The 21,007-nt window shown below is 47.6% G+C and overlaps 1 protein-coding gene across 1 annotated transcript in view; it reads left to right on the forward strand.

Annotated features, from left to right (window-relative positions):
* The window catches only part of MYO1D (myosin ID), a 143,889-nt gene that overhangs the window by 93,534 nt on the left and 29,348 nt on the right, over positions 1–21,007 (forward strand). The window contains exon 18 of the mRNA XM_078596413.1: positions 14,299–14,522. Within this exon, the coding sequence (XP_078452539.1) occupies positions 14,299–14,522 (224 nt within the window). The remainder of the gene's footprint in view (positions 1–14,298; positions 14,523–21,007) is intronic.

A 21,007-nucleotide genomic window follows, 5' to 3' on the forward strand; every position in this document is an offset into this window, starting at 1 on the left:
TTTGATCGCAACACAAGCAATCGTCATCAGGAGAAAAAAGAGGGGGAAAGCTGCTGTTTTAAAGGTTTGCAATGATTAATAACGTCCTTCCAATGATTGCTCAGTTTGTACCCATCTTCTCGGTTGAAAGTGTGTCTGTCTCTATATATCTGGATGGCTTCATGAACGAACCTTTGTTGATTGCCAGTGGGTTTGCAGAGTACCTTCGTCTTGGAGAAATCAATTTCCTGTGAGCCCACCGCACTAAAACAATGATCAGCCACGGCTGAGGTATTGGTCCTACCGTGTTTCAGATCTGCTTTATATTCATGAACACGGTCCGAGACATGTCGCTTAGTTTCCTCAATGTAACAACTGCTGCAGACACAGCTTAGTTTGTAGACGCCAGGGAATTGCATGTCAGGAATCACATCCTTCACAGGTGGGATAAAATTACGGATTTTATGTACTGTGTTAAAGCGAACCTTGATCTTGTGTTTGCTCATGATTTTGTAAATATTTTTGGTGACCCCTGCTATGTATGGCAAGGTGATGGTTTTGATTTGGTCCTTAGATGGTTCTTTCCCAACGGTTGGGGTGATAGCTTTACGGATTGTGTTGTCTGAATATCCATTCATCTTGAGGGCTCACTGGCTAGGTGGTGATGGTCGGAAATACATTGAGCTCTATGGTGTAGAGTTTTGATGAGGGAATTCTTCTGGGATGGATGGTGGTGGGAGTCAGGTTTTAGGTAGGCATCCATGTGGGTGGCTTTCCTGGAGACAGTGTCCCATTGAGCCATCTGGTCTCTTTTCGATTAAAACATCCAAGAATGGTAACTTGCCATCCTTTTCCACCTCCATGGTGAATTTGATGGCTGGGTGTATGGAATTGATGTGGTTGAGGAATTGGTTCAGAGTTGGTAGGCCATTTGACCAGATGACGAATGTGTCATCTAAGTACCTCTTCTACAAAGACGGACATAGAGTGGATGCCTGGATGGCATCTGTCTCAAACATTTCCAAGAAAACATTGGCTACAACTGGAGATAAGGGAGAACATATTGGGGTACCTTCAACTTGTTTGTAGAATGTTCCATTCCAGGTGAAGTAAGTGTTGGTGAGGCAGTGTCTCACCAGGGCCGGTACATCAGCATTCAGTCCTTGTTGGACCAAATCTTCAATGATTGCAATGGTGTTAGGCACAAGAACTTTGGTAAACAAAGAGACCACATCGAAACTAACGAGCAAATCACCTGGAGATAGTGAGATGTCCTTAATTAACGATATCAAGTGAGTTAAGTACAGCGGAGGTGGTCTGACCAGTGAATGGTTGTAAGGTCTCAGACAGAAATTGGGCCAGTTTGTAGGTGAGTGAGTCAATGGTGGAGACGATAGGACGAAGTCGTGTACCTTCTTCATGAATTTTAGGTAAGCCATACAATTTGGGTGGTCTATCAGTTGAGGGTTTTAAGGAAAATCGCTTGGTTGGTTCGATTAAAGATGTCGAATTAGTGATGATATTGTTGGTTTTTGTAACCAGGCGGTTGGTGGGATCTCTATTGATTTTGGTATAGCTGCCATCATTAAGTAGGTCCTGCATTTTGTTATTGTATGTGGTTTTGTCCATGATGACAGTGGCATTGCCCTTGTCAGCTGAGAGGATGACTGTCATCACTCTTTTTTAATTGAGAAAGCTCAAAGCGCTCATCATTACTGATTTTGTTAATAGGTGTCTTAGCGTTTTTGAGGATTGCAGCGATTTCCGATCTTGCCATGTCTGCAGGAATGTGTCCCAAACATTTAAGGGCTACGTCGACCTGGACAACGATATAATCAACTGGGATGTGTTTAGGGGTGACTGAAATTCAACCTTTTAGCTAGAACCGATTTTAGGCTGTCAGAAATTGAACTGTTACGTCTAACTTTTTAACGTGTGGATCTGGCTTCTTCTTGGAAAGGAGATTGAACTTGGAAATCAGGTTATCTTTGGATTTAGCCGACATTGAGGCGGCTGAAGAGGCTGTCGTGTTGTCTACATATTCCCAATCAGATGTAGACATGTTTTCTGTGAATTTTAAGTGTGATTTCGAGAGAGTCTTGTCTAAATTGTAAAAAAAAATATATCTACGTGACTTTACCGAAAGACCCAAAGAATATGAATTCCTGCAGTCAGAAACTCTAAGTCAAGATTGAAGCTCCCATTTATTACGCGGTGACATATCTGTTGGGTAGAGCAACGCCGCTTGTTCTCTAACTCACACGGGCCTTGAATGCAGAAGTTCCTGCTTAAATCGTGGCCCTTTGCTCGAACGCGTGATGCGAGTGTGTCAGCCCAAATGCCGCTCGGTTTAAGAAGTAAAAAAAAATATATAAGTATATGGAGCGCGCCTTTGGGGGGAAAAAAAGCATCTTCTATTTTAGAGATTATTTTCGTGTTGTTTTTTACGCCGGCCCATACTGGCGTGGAACGATCTGTTCATAGGATAATACAACTTGTGAAGGAGAGCCACTGCCTGAAACGTGATCTTTTGTATAGACAATTTTTTTAAGGCAGTGTCATTGACGAATGCGTTGGGTTTCTGCTGTTATTCATACGACAAGATCGTTTTTATTCTTCCTTTTTGTCACGAGTAAAATTTTGGTGGGAGCAATTCACTTGCATGATTTTTTAAATGCTTTTTACCGTCCATGTTAAAGTAAATACATTGTGACTGTGACCACAATTACTGTTATCCTGCTTTGACCCCAAGAGTCCCTTTTGGAAAGCGATATTGTCTAATTTGGATTACCTGCTTGTAAGTGGCTCTATCGATTGCTTATTTGAAATGCTGTTCACGTGGCCTCCAACGTGGGGAAAGGGGCATTTTTTTGCAGTTTGTTCCCCAGGGTTAGTGGGCGTGCAGACGACATATGAATTGAACCTCCCATGTCTTTTGATCTAAGTGGCCAGCAGCCCTGCATTGTGCCTCACGCGTATTTATCAAAACCTGCCAACGTCCTTGGTTATGATAAAAAAGAAAGAAGAATTATGATTTTATAAACCCACGTTTATGAATGTATGTACAGAACTATCCCGATTTACGTCTCCCCCTTTTATGTCGTTTCGTAAATTCGCCGTCACTTTATTAACACCGCTAACTGATTTGCGTCACCTCAACCCACACTTACGTCGCTGACAGCGTCGTCCGTCCTCTCTCGGATCCGTCGCCTCCTCCACCTACTACCCTGTAAATCACTTTGACGTCGTTTCGATATTCGTCGTCGCACGTTTCAGGAACATATCCCCGACATAAACCCGGGTATTACTCTACTGAAAATATAAAATTTAAATTCAGCCCTGAGTTAATCCACTGCTGGTTTAAGGCCTCTCTCATGCAATGGATTGCCATGTTACGGTGCTGTAGGAAATTCATTATTATTCTTATTGTGTCAGTCAGGGGGTTGCTCGAACATGGCAACTCGGCAGTTTGTGGCGTTGCCGTGGTTTTCTAAGCAACTCGAGTTATCACGACAGCTGAGCAGGTTTTTACGAGTAAGACTTTCCCAGAAATACTTGCGGGTAAAAGATCAAGGCCACAATCCTGACACAATTTCATGTTGATTGTGGAATTAAAATATTAATTAAACGTTCCCACCACCTACTATTGACTACTGTTTACACTATTGATTATTTAACCAGGTAAGTTGTAGGTGACGATTAGAGCGAGATGTTAGCTACCTCCCCTGGTATACAGCTGGTCGTTGGTTCGATCCCGACCCTGACACCGATGTATTTGGAGTTTGCGTGTTGCATGTCTATCTCCCTATAGCGTGTGGATTTTTCTCCGAGTCCTCCGGTTTTTCCATCCACATTTATAAACATGCTTTTAGAGTATTTAGCTGTCGTAAATTTCCACTTAATAAGCCACTTTGTTTAGCATTCATTTGTGGCCAGGTCGCTTCTGAAAAGAGTGATATAGCTCAGTTAACCTTACCTGGTAAAAAAAAAGTTGTTTGTAACATTTACCGAGTCGAGTGGCTGCTGAACATCAACGCTTTGCATCACCTTTAGCTTAAGCGTTAACGTGACGCTCTCGACGACATTTCGCATGGCATTTTTGGAATTTGCAGAATGCCGTGTAATAATGGGAATGGATTGAAAGGGAATAGAGAGAGATAGAGAGAGGGAGGGGGGCGGCCCGCGTTTTGACCCGTTGTTTCTGAAACGAGGTGGCGGCAGCAGCTTGGATCCCGAGCGTCTGTCTGCGACAGGGTCCTTGCACTGGCGCGCCGAGATCGATGTTTCATTATCTCGGGAGCGAGATATCCGCGATGAGACTCCTTCACTGGTTGCTCACACCTAGCCCTTCCCACTCACCTCCCGGTAAGGGTTGAGCAAATACGGCAGCGGCTGATTGTCGACAGCCCCTTCAACCGCACCAGGGCGCATTCTCTGTGCAGACGGCGAGGCTCCCATCAACAAAATCACTGTTCCTACCACGGTGATGGGTGAGCAGTGGTACAGTGGTTAACGCAACTGTGCCACGAGCCAGGCAACCCGAGTTTGATCCCAAGCTTTGGCAAGCATCAGCGTGAGTTAAAATCTCGCCATGGTGGCGAGATGTTAACTACCTCGCCGGATATGTATGAGGTCGTGGGTTCGGCACCGGCTCTGAGACCTGTGTATTTGGAGTTTGCATGTCCCTCTCCCCATGGTCGCGTGGATTTTTCTCTGGGTCCTCCAGTTTTTCCCTTCACATTTAGAAACACGTGTTTAGAGTATTTGGCTGCTATACATTTCCACATGATAAACTACTTTGTTCAGCTATCATTTGTGGGCCAGGTCGCTTCTGAAAAAGACCTATATAATTCAGTAGGTCTTACCTGGGAAATTTTAAATCGTTTATGTAGTTTATATGGTCATAACAAACTTCATGTCTGCCACAATGCGGGGAAGCCTTCATCTTTTTGTAAATTGAGAATGGATGGATTATTATTATGCCTGGACCCGCCTGCAGCAGCGGCCGTTATAAGCACCGGTGTTTTCACACACGTGGGTGGCAAAACAACACGAGCGCTTTGCCTGCACGTGCGGTCAAATTTCAGCCGATCGCACGTGAGCCGGTACGGTGCAGCGGGAAGTAACAAAAAAGGCATATCGATGAGAGAAAAAAAGATCAAAGGGACCCACAAAAACTTGTAATGTCACAAAAATCTGCCACGTGTGACATTCGGCACGTGGCGTCGTAGCGAGCCACACACACGTGGGATTGTAGTTATGCCACAGTTTTGGGAAGCCTTAACTCAGCAGTGGATTGATCGTGGCTGCGAATAATGACGATGATTGTGCAATTCTGCTGCTTCCTGATTTGCCACTGCTCTCGGTACCACTGGCAAGACGTAGCGTTCACACACGGACATGCAGACCAACACAGGCTGTGGGTTCCCGCACCCCCTACCCCCACCACCACCCACAAAACACTACCCCTGGCCGGACATAAACTCTGCACTAGATTTATAAACTTCCTTCAATACTTTTCTCTCTTTTCTTCCAGATTACTTAGCATGGCTCAGCATTCAACGTTTTCACACGGAGGGAGGGGGGGGGGGTTTATAAACGGACTACAAGGGGGCATCTTGTGTTTTCCCCGTGTCCGGCTTGGGAACTCCGTCTTGCGCGCGCCAGGGCGCGGCTGGAGGAGGGCCACTTTCCAGGATGTCCTTTTAATTACCGCGCTCCCATCGCTAGAAGCGACCTGGCAGGGCCGTGGGCGCCGACCCCACGAAACGTAGGGACGGGGTGGGGGGGGGATAGGGAATGAGGGGAGAAGAAGGGTGGTTGCTATTTTACATTCGTTTGCTGGCGCCGCTGATAGATTGCTTTAGTTTGCACTTGAAAAACGGCGGGCAATTCCCCGAAGCCTGCGGGCAATGCCACACGGATGGAGTTGTTTACTGGCGCGCGCGTGTGATTTCGGCGAACCTGTATTGAATGCTTTTACGGTGACTATTGGACAGTTGCTAAAAGAAAATCCTCAATTTCAATGTTAATGTGGACGAAGGTCGCAATGATGCGTTGAGACATGGATATCGCATCGGTGGTGTGGTGGTTAGTGCATTGCGCTTACAAACCTGGTGAGCTGGGTTTGATTCCTGGCCACGGCTAACATCAACGACGAATGATATTTGAACCGGTCCCTGGAAGAACCCCTTTAAAATTAGTACCTGGTGCGGTATGTAAACATCATCATCACAGGGAAGCCCAAGGTGGCCGGGTGTGATCCTGGCAACAGCATCCCCTCGTTCGCCGTGTCGGCCTTCATAGTTGCTTACTAACAGCACTTGCCCCACTGACTCTTAAACGCGGCTCGGGGGATCTTTGTGTTGTACAAAGTGGATTCACTTAAAGCTCGCTAGAGGCTGCTCTGTTCGTTGCACTTAAAACAAATATATTCTTTAATCGAATCGCGACCCTAAATATAGCGACAATTCATTTCAGTGGGGTGGGTGGGGTGAGGGGGGGGAATATCATTCCACCCTTAGAGCGCCGTCTTTGTCAGAGAGAATCCAATTACGATGCACTCTAGTTCATTCATTCCTCTTGCACCAGGGGCCTCCGATTCTCTGCACACTTGACCTTCGGCTGCCGTAACGTTATCCGCAGCGCACAGAGCAGGGGAAATTAGTGCTTTTGCGAAATTGGTTTTGCGTTGCGAAAATCCGTGGCGGAGCGGCGAGAAGACGGCGGCGGTGGTGGTGGCAGGGGCGGGAAGGGGGGGTGATGATCAACGACGCTCCCGAGTGGCCGTGGAGAGCCGGGGGCGCTGGGACGCAGAGTGACCGAGTGGCCGAGTGAGTGGCCACGGTGGCCGTCGTCCCCCCACGCTCTCTCGCTTCTGATTCTTAAGCGGCGTTGTTGGACAACCGAAGGAGAGAGAAAGAGAGAGAGCGTACGGGCACCGTCCGTCCGGTGTGGTGTACGCGTAACGTCAGCTGTGTGTCGGTCGCTTACTTCGCGGGGTCCGCCAAGTTTGTCTGCCTAGCCAGTGTTTTAGTTGACAACCGGCAGAAACAGTGCTGCTGCTGCTTCAGGCAGCGCCAACCTAACATTCACCGTCAGACAAATGAACGTACTGACGGTACACCGGTGGTGCGCGGTATATAAACAACAGGAAAAGCACATTTTTTGATAAAATTATGTATTTCCCCAGCGTTTCGCAACCTCCGTCAGAAAATCTTGCGGGGTGGCGGTGCGTCAACATCAGTCTTCGTGATGTCGAAGCAGCCGGGAGACGAACGTCAGTTCACGTTTGATTTCAGACGGTGTTATGAGGACCTGGTGTGTTATCCTGCACCGGTGTACCCGCCAATACGTCCAAGCGTTGCTTGCTAATCGTAGGTAATAATTGGTAAAGGCGCGGCCCTGCAATTGCTTGCTCACACTGCCGCTGATGGAAGGGCCTCGGCGAGAGCGAGCTTTAGGAATCCCCCTCCGTAGGCGGGAGTTACCTACACTTTACCCCACCACACGTGACCTGCGGATTGACTGACGTCATACTCATTCATGCTGTTGGATGGATTGAAGAACTTGCCCCTATTGTTCCAATTTCCTGCGCTGACGACATCGAATCGGTGACCTCTGCACTCACCGTGACACCGCAGCAGAATGCGATTGTAAATAATTTTCCTTTACGCTTCTGGCATCACGATTCATAGTTGTCATGCACTAAGTTCAACAAAAGTGACCGATTTGCATATTAAACACGGCTCAGTAACGGCAGGCATATATCATGCACTCACGCAGACACAAGGTGGTTGTTGTATGGAACACGATATAGAGTTGTCTAAATTGGTAGAAAGTTGTAGATTGCCTGCTTAATTAAATCGAAACTTTCATTTTTACTATGAGTAGGCAATTGTGAAATTGTTCCACTCCAAATATCCGTTTATGTCTGCATGTACGTATGTTGAACTTCTTTCACACCGTACGTAGCCAACCGTGATCAGGAAGGACAACAAACTCAGCACAAGTATTTCTTAAGAAATTGGTTTTCAATTTACAGTGTATGTGTATAACATGTTTATGCATACAATGTGCAAGTATACGACACGCACTGAATCTCCAAAACGTGTCGCCTTTATGAATTGTCATTTTTGCCTCCGAAATTCAGAAGAAGAAAAGAACAACGTCCAATATAAAGCAATTGGAACGTGGGTTATGCATTGATTTAAAGCATTGGTTCTTAACCTGGGGTGCACGCACCCCCTGGGGGTGCAAGATGCCCTTTCTAAGAACTAAAGGAGCTGCAAAGCTGCGGTAAAGGTTAAAGACCCACACCGATTTAAAGCCAACGTGTAGGCATGACGTCATCATCCCGAAAGCCGATGACGTCAACAAGTGCGGTTCGTGCCTTGTGACGTCTCCCCCCCTCCTTCTCCACCCCGGGCGTGGCTCCCACGCAAATGCGCAGGCAGTGTTTGCAAAGGAAATTCGAAGGTAATGCAAAGGGGATTGACTTCGTCACTCGTGACGAGAGTTGCATCCGGCATCGACCAGCTGAGGTGAGGCAAGCGAGCCTGACTTCGCTGATGAGACACTGCATGTCGAAACCGGTCCAGATATTAAACTAAAACTACGAACTTTTTTTTTTTGCCAGGTAAAGCCCACTGTGCTACGGTAGCTCTTTTTCAGAAGCGACCGTGCCACAAGTGAGCGCTCAACGAAGCGGCTTCTTACAACGTCGACATTTGTAGCAGCCGAATTCTCCAAGCGCATTGTTATCTAGTTTTGCTCGTGCGGTATTGGGATCAATGCTGCTTGTGAAGTGACATGTGCTCCGAGACGGCCGTGGGGATCACGGTTTACGCAATTTAAAAAAAAACGCACTTGTTATTTTTAAGTGGAGAGACGGATGTATACGAAGGAGAAGATGCATTGTCAGTGTATCTACAGTAAAACACAGCAGGGTGCATGCACTTTACCAATACATTCCTGCGGAGGGAGCTGGTAGGAACGTTGGGTTGCTCGGTCAATGGCCAGGGTCAACGGCGGCGTGGTGTATTCCGCAAATATGCCCGACTGTGAGGGCGGGCACAAGCCGCCGTGAGTAGGTTGAACGTTGAGTTTTATAAGGGCACCACGGGGTGAGCAGCCCCTCCCCTCCCCACCTAGCCCCACCCCTCCCACCCCCCACCCAGCCCCACCCTCCCCACCCAGCCCCTCCCCACCCTCCCCTCTCCACCCAGCCCAGCCCCTCCCATTTTTTGATGCAGGACGGACGGACACAATAATCCCCTGTGGGCTGGTGTAACCAGGAGGTTCCTACCAGTATTAATCCATTCAATATCTCCTCGAGCTCCCTGCTCCAAAGCAGCTCATGGCTCATGCAGTCACCCACCACTCGGCCCACTCTCTCACCAGAGGTTCTCGAGCCATAACTAGGGGAGGATAGGTGAGGTGAATTTGCCCTTGCCGTGTCTTCGGCGAAGGTGACGCAACCAATACACCGGGTTGATCCGTTTACAGACACCCCGCTAAAATAATAGGGAGAGAATATACGAGCATCGATTGTCGCTGAGGTCTATTAAGCAAGGAATGGTGTGTGCTCGACACACATTCTCCCGCACCTTGCAGTTTTTGCTCTCTTTTCATTTAAACATTTGGAACCGAACCTGCGTCACGGAAATTCGCGATGCAAGTTGTAAATACTCTTGGGTTCTTTCGGTAAAGTCACGTAGGTAGACACAATAATAGATCGCGACGTTCCGATCGCAACGCAAGCGACCGTCTTCAGGTGAGAGAGAAAACCGGCTGCGAGGCACGGCGTTATATAGACCCGGGAGGGGGGGTTGGGGGGTAAGATTGAGTTGTGAATTGTTGCCACCGCCACCACCTTCCTTCTCTCTTTCCCCTGCAAAGATTTGTACGGAAGCCATCGCTATCGCAATCTTCAGTCGCTCGTTTAGCGGCGAGTGAGCGGGCCCGTTACAAATCAGCCGGCACCTATAAATGGGTCGCACTGGTTGCGGACAAAAGAGCGCTCTTGCGTACGCGGACAGTCTGCCAGCTGCGTTGAGCAATGGACTATCAAGGGCGTCTTCAGAATGCAATGCAGAAAGTCAACAAAAATGTTGGAGGATGTTTTGCTTTCAGAACCGATGTCTTTTTGTTTTGAGAAACGAGGATAGGGTTGCACGCGGTGACCTCTACGAAGCTCTTCCAAGGCCACTGTGCTCTCACCAAATTAGATTTTAATAATATAATCTGTACGCCTCCACGAACACAAGTTCTCACTCTCTGCGCCAGTTCACTGCTTGTTGTCTTGTGGTGACATAAGAAGTGATTGAAGTCTGTTTTTTTACATTATATTTACCGGCTACGCATGCCTTAGTGTGTTTTGATGTGTGTGTGTGTATTCATGTGTGTGTGTGTGCATGTGGGGAGCGGTAGTGTAGCGGTTAGCGCGCTGCGCTATGAACCCAGCGACACGGGTTTGATTCCCGCTCACTGCCAACATCAGTGACAATTATCTGAACCGGTCCCGGGCCTCCCCTAGGTCGACTCAGCCTCAAATGAGTACCTGGTGCGGTGTGTAAACATTGCCACTAGGGAGACAAAGGCGGTCGGGCATGGTGCTGGCCACCCACCCCCTCGTGTACCTTCCCGGCCTTCATAGGTGCTCGCTAACAGCACTTGCCCCTACAGTCTGTTAAGGCTATACAGGGGATCTTTGTCTTTGTTGTGTGCAGTGGCGGCTCCTGCAAAATCTCTCAGGGGGGGCAAATGTCTGGATGATTGATAAGGATAAGGTTCACCCATGCAATGGATAAATTAACAGCTTAAGCATGTAAAGGCAACTTCACTTCTTTAATATTAATGAAAAATAAACTGACTCTTACAATACATCTTGTTTGTTTCTATACTCACTATTAATACAATCCACTCAAGTTTCTTTATTAAAGATTCCACTAGGTGGCGACAAATTATATTGTTGGATGAAACGTGCTTACGTATGATGATGTAAGCACGTTAGTGCGAGCCCTCCCGGAAGCCATAGATAATGCATTGCAGCGCCCCCCCGTTCGAAAAAATACATCTTTGAATGTAAGTCTATGGGGCCACTCGGTGCGATTCTCAGCCGGAGTGAAATCGCCCAAAAAGAGGCCGTACTCCACAGTACGTGACATGACGCTGATTGGACTATATCCAGAGGCACAGTGACGGCTAGCGTGACTCTGTGGTTGAATGACATTTGGTGGTGCGTCACCCAATCGCCCTAATGAATAAACCGCCCCTGGTTGTGTGTGCATGTGGGGAGCGGTAGTGTAGCGGTTAGCGCGCTGCGCTACAAACCCAGCGAGCCGAGTTCAATTCCCGCTCACGGCCAACACCAGTGACGGTTATCTGAACCGGTCCTGGGCCTCCAATAGGTCGACTCAGCCTCAAATGAGTACCTGGTGCGGTGTGTAAACATCGCCACTGGGGAGACAAAGGCGGCCGGGCGTGGTGTTGGAAGCCACCCCCTCGTGCCGTGCCGGCCTTCATATGTCAGTCCCTCCAGAAAAACGCGATTATGCGATCGCAAGATTCCACGCAAAATCAGCCAAAGTCCGCATATTTATGCGGGGGGCGCGTTTTTTCAAATACGCCGCACTTTCGCCGCATAAATTGCAGATTTCCGCGCGCAAAATATGCGGGCTTGCATGATTTCATAATCCCCGCATTTTCGTTGCAAAAAGTCACATATATCTTAGCAGAAAGTTCAAAAATGTTGCGTTTACTTCACACAAGCGCAGCCATTTCCCCTGTTGCCATGGGAACGTTATGAAGTGACGTCACTCATTACGCGACATCATTGAAAAGCTGCAAACCTCGCGATGTCAATGAAACCATGATGAAGAGTTTATGCAACTTTACAGTTGTAAGATTGCACTTTTTTGTTAGTAGTATGTAAATTTACATTACTGTAAGACTGTACTGTTACTGTATTGCTTACGTTACTGTGCACTGAAAACACTTATTTTAACAGAAGATGTCTGTTTTGTATATTTTATTTATTCATTTTTACAGAAGTTGTAGCATATTCATTTTATAAAGCTACAGAACTTGTTCGACTCAATGTTTTGTAAGTTTGAGCCATCTGTTTGTTAAGGTCTGAAATAAAGCAAGATGGGAACTTAAATATTCCCAGCACTTTCTGTGATGTAGTATGCTTGCTTATCATAGGAAGTAATAAGAAATGACTCTTTACATTAAAGTAGTAGCCTAGTGAATAGGGTGTTGGGGGAATCACTTTTTTTTCTCTTTTTCATCAAACCGCAGTTTTTGCAAGTTCCCGCAATTTTTGCAAGTTCCCGCAATTTAATCGCATAAAATTGCATAAATATCCCGCTTATTCCATCGCATTTTTTAAGAAAACGTGCCGCATAATCAACGATTTTTGCCCGCAACAATCACCAAAAAACTCCGCGTTTTTCTGGAGGGACTGATATGTGCTCGCTGACAGTATTTGCCCCAACAGTTTATTACAGGCTATATGGGTGATCTTTGTCTTTGTGCAAAGTGCAACGAGCACGGCACAAGCACCGTGGTGACGTCACCACCACTTAGTGGTGGACGGTTGTTATTGTGTGTGTGTGGAACAGTGACAAGAGTGGTTAGCAGAGGTGTGGACTCGAGTCATGTGACTTGGACTCGAGTCAGACTCGAGTCATGAATTTGATGACTTGCGACTCGACTTGGACTTGCATAACAATGACTTTGTCCCACCTCTGGTGGTTAGCACAGGGGTCGGCAACCAAAATAACAAGAAGAGCCATTTCTTTCCAATTCGGTACAAAATTCAGTATTTCAAGAGCCGCAATGCATTTGAGTACATACTGTACATACGTACATATCGTCCAGAAGCAGCCCGTAAAGAGCCGCATGCGGCTCCGGAGCCGTAGGTTGCCGACCCCTGGGTTAGCACATTGCGCTACCACCTGAATTTGATTCCCGGCCATGGATAACATCAGTGTACATGTGAACCAGATCATTCCTGGGCCTCTCCTAGGTAGACTCAGCCACAAATGAGGGGCACCGTGGTGACGAGATGTTAACTCCCTCGCCTGGTATCCAGGAGGTTGTGGGTTCGATTCCGACCCTGACGCCTGCTGTATATTTGGAGTTTGCTTGTTCTCATTGTGGTCGAGTGGATTTTTATCCGGTTCCTCCGTTTTTTCCCTCCACATTTAAAAACAACGTGCTTTTAGAGTATTTGGTTGCTTAACAATGTCCATGTCATGAGCCGCTTTGTTGAGCTATCATGTATGATGCCCAGGTCACTTCTGAAAAATAGCTATATAGCTCAGTGGGCCTTAACTAATCAAAGAGTTCTGTATATTAAGTTGCTCAAGGGTCCGTGTTAACACTTTACCTGCAACATACATGAATTGAAGAACACGGATAGGTCATGCGTGATGAAATGCACGTGCAGTGAGCTGCAGAATGTATATTAATTGAGGTGACCAGGTGGTACGGAGGACAGATCGCTGAGCCGGCACGGTTGGGTTTGAATCCACGTGGCCTCCTGTGGTTAAATCGGATCCTCAAGTGCATTGAGTTAGTGGTCTCAGACTGGTCACCAATGACTGCACAAAATATACCAGCACGTACAAATAAAGTGGCTTTACTAAATTTCAGTTTCCGAGTACTAAAATGTCCACGTGAATTTCATGAGACAAACATTGCTCTCATATGGCAGGCCGGTTGGGAAAGCACTGCACCCTACTGTGTAGAGCAGAGGTTACTTGGTGGGAACTCAGAGGTAGTGCTGTCATATCCACCTCCATGAGCCTTTCTCTCACATGGAGGTTTTGCACTTCTCTGCGAGAGATCCAAATGGGTTAGACGTCTCACTGCATGATACCTATAAATCAGGATACAATTTGGGAAACAGAACTTAAAAAGGATATATTAAGTGAGGAATCATTGCGTAGTTATACCCCTACACCAAATACAACAGTGCTTGGTGTCTCTGAGCTCATGCGGCCCTTCTGGATCGCCTCTCACGAGCCGGAGCTAGGCCGTCTGTGATCACAGCCCCTGCTGGCAGCTCCAGTACAATGTCGTCTGAAGAGACTGCCATGGAGGCTTTTGCGGTTGTGCCGCGTAGCCCTCTGATGCGTTTTCAGGTTGTTCCATGCATCATTCGGCATGACGATACCTGCCTGGGAAGCCTCGTATGTGTGTACGTACGTATGTTGAACCCCTTTCGCAACCCCATACGTAGCCTACCCCCCCCCCGCCCCCCCGATCGCCGCGTCGTAAACCTCCCGTGCGGTCCGTTGTCCCATGCAGCTGTGGCGCGGCGCCCTGGCCCGCCGGCGGTACACGCGCACGATCGCCGTGTACCGCATCATGGCGGCGTACCGGCGCTACAAGGTGCGCTCGTACGTCCTGAAGCTCACCAACGCCTTCCAGGGCGTGCAGAAATCCCGCGACCTCGGCAAGGGCGTGAGGTGGCCCGCGGCCCCCGTCGTGCTGCAGACCTTCGAGCAATACGTCCGTCTCATCTTTCGACGGTGAGCGAGAGATCGTCGCACTTGTGCGCGCCACACCACCACATCACCGCCGAGGCTGTCACCGACGTCGTCATTATTACTACTGCTGTTTTCACTACCACTACTATCATCATATTCGCCACCACCACCACGGCCACCAACTACTATACTCATCTCTACCACTACAATCACCATACACTATCATTATCTCCATCACCACCACTGTCATTATTTACTGCCATTGTCATGTTGTTGTTGTTGTTTTCCTCGCACTTTCTGTTTATAGGTGGCGTTGTCACCACTTTGGAAGGGTTTAGCCAGAGATCATTCGATTTAACTTTTGGTCCGCGTTTTGGGCAACTGAGAAGATGGGAGATGTATTATGGCGTTGCTTGACACAAAGGGCAGAAGTTTGCGGCGTTGGGGTGGATTCGATTTTGGTAATCGACGAGCATGGAGCAGTAACTTGAACGGAGTTGAGCCAGTTTTGTGCGAGTTGCCCGGGTCAGGGATTTTTCGTTGTCTGCTATGGGTGGGGGCCAACCCCCTAGCACGACATTGGCGGCTTGTGTAGGCGTTCAGGCAGTGCATGGTGGCAGTGGTGTGCAAGTGGTTCAAAATTGATGTGGTGGTGCTATTTGGTGGAAGAGCATTTAAAGTAGATTGAACGTTGGCAGAGCTGAATGAAAGCAAGGTGGATTTCATTTTCCGAGCAGGTGCAGGGGTTTTGAGTAGCTTTGTGCAAGGATGCGTTGTCGAGTGGCATGAAGCCAGATATTGATCGGTGAGAAGCTTGCAGTGTTCTCGAATCGGAAGAACTTTGGTTTCTTGGTGGAGATGGTCAATGGGTGCCATGAGGTGGCAACCTGTGGCTAGGCGAAGTGCTTGGTTTTGGGCGGTTTGGAGTTTTTGGAAACCTGTAGAGGAGAGGTTTGGGCACAAAATGGGACTGGCATAATTGATGATGGGACGTCCAATGGCTTTGTAGGTTAGGAGTAAAGTCTCCTTTTGTTGACCCCAAGATGTGCTGGCTAAAGCTCGTAAGATGTTATTTCGTTTGTTATCTTTTGCATGGACGTTTCTGTCGTGTTGAGCGAAGCTGAACATGGTGTCAAATGTTACACCTAGAATTTTTGGGGTTTTTGCTAGTGGGAGGTGTTGGTTGTTTATTATGACGTTGGGATGTAAGTTGGCTTGATGAGGATCAGGTGTGAAGAGGGTGACTGTTGATTTGGATGTTGAGAGTTGAAGCGATATATTGGCTAGGAAAGTGCTGAACCGTTTTAGATACAAGTTGATGGAGTTTCCATTCTGGGTATATTTTGATTAGAAGTGTAAACTATGATGTCGTCGGCATAGCTGACTACTTGTACTCTTTTTGGAGGAGTTGGTAGATCGTGGAGGTAGGCGTTGAACAGCACTGGGGATATTATGGAACCTTGTGGTACTCCTGCATGAATGTTTCGTGAGGAGGAAAGAATATCACGAAAGAAAGTGTGTGATTAGCGGCCCCTTCGGTAATATGTAAGCCAGCAAACAAGGCCTGATGGTAGCGTAGAACCCTGGATGATGTTGATGAGCGTGAGGTGGTTAACGGTGTCGAAAGCCTTTGTAAGGTCAAGGGAGGCGACGATAGTGCGGGATGGGGGTTTTTCGTGCAATTTGGGGGGTTAGGTTGAGAAGAGCTGTTGTTGTTGAGTGTGCACGGCGAAAGCCATGTTGGTGATATGATAAGAGGTAAATTGGTGGTGATGATTGGAAGGATGAGGGCCTCTAAAATCTTGATTGATGAGCAAAGTAGGGAAATCGGCCTGTAGGACCTTGCTTGATTTAGGTCTTTGCTGGGTTTTGGAAGTGGGATGATTGTCGATGATTTCCAGATGGCCGGAATGAGGTTGCACTGGAGTGAGGCGTTTATGATGGAGGTGAGAAACTTTATGCCAAGGGGGCCGAGGTATTTGAGGTGGGGCATAGCTATGCCATCGGGGCCAATTGTGGGATAATTTTTGGCTTTTTTGATGGCTAGTTTCACCTCTTCAAGGCTACATTGGGGGGGGGGGGGGCGTTGTTTAGAAGTAGTTCCTTGATTTAACGGATTTTTTGACGGGTGGATTTATTGGAAGAGCGTGGGACAACTGATGAGAAAAGTTTGTTGAAGTGTTTGGCGATGTTTTTGTTGTTTATGACGGATTTGTTGCTGAAAGTTATTGCACAATTGAGTGGCGGTTTGGAGTGTCTGTCTAAGGCTTTGATAATCTTCCAAAGTTTTGCTGAGTTTTGGCGGTGGTCAAAAGATTAAACTAACTCGTGCCAGCGTTCTGTTTTGGCTTGATTCATTAGCTTTGCGATTTCATTATTAAAGGCTGGGATTTGTGATGTAGGATTTTTTGTCCTAATAGTGTTTCCTTGGTTTATTAGCGTTGAGGCTTCTTTAGGAAGGCAGCGAATGTGTTGTTTGTAGCAACCTGCCGGGATGGTGTGCCTGGTGGTAGTTGCGATGATGTTCGTGAAAATCTTTTCAGAGTTATGTGCAGATGTGTGGATATAGTTGATGTCTGCGAATAATGCTTCTGATTCTGAAGTAAAAAGTGGCCAGTTGGCTTTTTTTTAAGTTGTAATACAAGCGGTTTTTAGGAGTTTTAGAAGGCTTGGCGGCATTGAGGGTCAACACAATAGGTCGGTGGTCGGATCCAAGGGCCGTAAAGACTTGCCAGTCGATTGATGAAAGGAGGTTTCCTGACGCTATTGAGATATCTGGTGAGGATGAAGGGCCAGATGACGGAATCCTAGTTTGATTCTTTTCATTGAGTACCCCATAGGGGGAGCCGTTCAAGATATTGGCAATGAGGTCACCACGTGCATCCGAAAGGGAAGAGTGCCAAAGTTTGTTGTGGGCGTTGAAATCTTCAATAACAATTGAGTCGTTGTTTGGTAAAAGTCGATTCATATTGAAGTGATAGTTGCGAGGGCAAGTACTAGTCGGTGGGATGTAAATGTTGATTATAGTGAGTGGGCCTAGATGGGATTTGATATGGATGCTTAAGACTTCTGTGGTGATATCAGAAGGAGGCATTGGGATTTTAATTTCTTCAAATTGAATGCTGTTATGGATGAGGAAAGCTAGACCGCCACCAGCTGTTGGTCGGTCTCGACGGCGGAAAGTGAAATTTTGAAAGTTGGGTGGGCGAGAAGTGGATTTAAATTGTTTCTTGGACGGTGGCTATATTAATGAGTTTTGTTGTAGGAAGGTGTTGAGTTTAAGAGATTTGTTGTTGAGGCCGTTGATGTTTAGTTAAATAATTTTAGGTCGTTTTTGCTGTGGACGTTTTGTTGTGGTTGAAACGACGGTTGCTATGGATGAGGTGGTGGTGTTAGTGTGGTTGTGCAAGGTGGAGTTGTTGGAGTGGATGATGTACAATATTTGCAGAACCAGCCGGAAGTTGGTACCAAGCTTTACAACCGTTGCATTGGATAGAATTTGCATTGGCGTTCTTGCCACAGCCGCCACAAGGAAAAAACGGGTCTGGATTCTATTCGACGTCCCCAGCAATAATGAGAAGCCAGCTCCAGTATGCCAGGATGCCTGGGCTGGCTGGCGAAAAAACAGGAAAGTGCGAGGGGTGATGTTGCCATTTGCAAGTGCTTTCGTAATACTTGGTCTCTCCACTTCGAACAAGCAGCAACACTGGAGAGCCATTGTCATGTCATGATCATCGTCGTCATCATCACCATCATAACTACCATCTTTACGTCCTCCATCATCATTTATCATCAACATTACTGATCCTGATATAATTACCACTACTGTCATGACCACCATTATAATATACTCATAATCGTCATCATCACTATCATCACTACTGCCACTTTTACCTTTTACCACCACTATTACTGGCACTGCCACCACTATGATCGTCATCACTGACAAACAACATCCTCATGACCGACATTCTGACTGTCATCCTTGTCCTTGCTGAAGATTGCTTTTAGCGCATATACTGAGCTGCATTTACACGTTTCATGCCCCAGGAATGATACAATTTAAAAAAGAAATTGTTCCACAGTTTCCAGATAATACCAAGGCAAATTGATTACCCGATTGATTTTGGAGGCCAAAAATAACATTTCCCCTTCCTCAAATCAATTCCGCTGCTTGTGAAATGACAGTCTAGGTTGAGCATCCTCGTGGCCTGTGTGTGTGTATTATCGTTAACTCTACCAGTCTCTTAGCTGAGTGCTGGAGTCTACTGTATCGTGCAGGTCATGCTGGTCCCGTATTTGCCAGTCTAAAAACTTAACAATTTTAGATTTTACCAGGTCAGGCCCACTGAGCTATGCAGCTCTTTTTCAGAAGCGACCTGGTCACAAATGACAGCTTAACGAAGTGGCTTATCACGTGGACATCTATAGTGGTAAAATACTCTAAACGCATGTTTCGAAAATGTGGAGGGAAAAACCGGAGAACCCGGATAAAAACCCACACGACCACGGGGAGAACATGCAAACTCCACATCAATAAGCATCAGGATCGAACCCACGACCTCCTACATTCCAGGCGAGCTAGTTAACATTTCACCACCGTGACGCCCTAGGGACAGCCACAAACAGCTTTGGGAGACACTACACATGTTATCGAGAAGAATTAGCCTCCCTTACACTGGCGTCAATGCATTACAATGGGGTGGTCATTTTATGCTGCTTTGACAAGAGGAAGAGCCGATGACCAAAGTACCCAGCATGCACCTGTCCTCGTCAGATCTCGGAAACTAAGCAGGATTGAGCATCCCCGTGTCGCGCTAGGACGAGCAACCACCGCCACGCTCATCACGTTGCCATAGGCGGCGACGGGGGGGGGGTGCTGCTCTACGTAGTGGGCAGCAGAGAGTGCAGATTAACCGATTGTCGTGCTATACTTCTATGCGCTCGCGGCTGTGCTCACCGGCTTCAATCAACTCGCACTGACCAGAGTGGTGAAGTATAATCAAACAACCCCCCCTCGCCCCCACGTGATTCTCTCGCAGGTGATTTGCCGCGTAAGAATCGTCAGGCCTCTTCCTTACAGTGAAACGAGCACCGTCGGTCTTTCATTAAACTGACGGCGCTGCAGCTGCAAAGACAAAGAACCCCCGTATAACCTTGAGCATACTGTTGGGGCAAGTGCTGTTAGCGAGCATCTATGAATGCCAGCACGGCACACGAATGGGGTGGGTTGCCAGTGCCAAGCCCGGCCACCTTTATTTTGCCTCGCACGCTTGGACAGGCGTGAGGGCACGGGACATACACCGCCATGCATTCGCACTTTGACAGTCATCTCTAATTCTGCTCAGCGTCGAGCTGTGAAAACACTCTTCACTGTGTTACGTTTTTTGAAGCCGGTAATGAGACGGTTGCGCATCGCTGCCTGTAACATGGCTATGGGATTTCTGAAGCAATAAAGCGACTTCCTGCACCGTCGTGTAGACACGGCTTAGAGGGTGGCTGGAGCATTGGTGCGGTTTGTTAGCACTTTTCTATGAATCTGGTGACCTGAGTTTGATTCCCAGCCACGGCTAACATCAGTGGTGAGTGATATCGATGAACCGGTCCTGTTAGTGGAATAATTCACACAACCGTCATGATATGAAGATCAAAATTCTGAGCCAACTATAAATAGCAGTTTAGCATAAACTAACAACCACGAAAAAAAGACACCAATGGTGTTGATACCATGATGCCCGTTATAGGCAAGGTGCATTCAGAGGTCTTGTGGTCTTGTTGATGGTCATGGACACACATATAGTGGCGTAACGCTCGCAGGGTTTCCAAACAACGGTTGCATTATGTGCGGGGTTGCAGACAGTGAGGTCAGCTAAGGATAAGTAGGTGCAGGCGGGCGGCCTGGGTGACAGCAGATAGAGAGACGCCAGCAATTAGGGAAAGAGGCAGTGATTGGCTGGCTGCAAATGCAAACGCGGAGAAGGCGCCACAGTGGTGAGAGATAGTGGCGATAAGGGGGAGAACACGTGCGTGAGGTGAGGTGTGGGGAAGACGCCGGCTCAATGAGGGCCATCTGGGGGCACTTAATGAGGAGGGGGATAAAAGGGGAACGTGTGAGGCAGAGGAGTTGAGTTGGTTGGAGTGAAGACACGAGTGAATTGAAGAGAAGTCCGGGACCCCGCTCTCCACACCTCGTCCTCTGCAGCGGTGTTGGCTGATCCCCCACTGGAGGCAAGGGCGAGGTTGGAGGAGTGAGGGTAGACAGTCTAGCAGTAGAGAGGCTAGCAGACTCCTAAGTGTGAGTGTGATCAGGCTAGCAGTAGAGAGGCTAGTGGAGTGTATAGCGAGAGGCTGCCAGTGGCGAAGCGGGCAGAGGCCAACGTAGCAGGGCTAGCGGAGCGAGAGAGATCGAGCGGAGCGTGGCAGACGAGCAGTACAAGAGGAGGAGTTGCGACGGAGATGCGTGGTTCTGTACGAATCAAGTGACACTGGAGAAAAGAAGAAGTTGCCCGTGTGAAAAAACACGACTA

The sequence above is a fragment of the Lampetra planeri genome, chromosome 1 (genome assembly GCF_965212315.1).
Source record: "Lampetra planeri chromosome 1, kcLamPlan1.2.h2, whole genome shotgun sequence".
In the NCBI taxonomy this organism is placed as follows: Eukaryota; Metazoa; Chordata; class Hyperoartia; order Petromyzontiformes; family Petromyzontidae; genus Lampetra; species Lampetra planeri.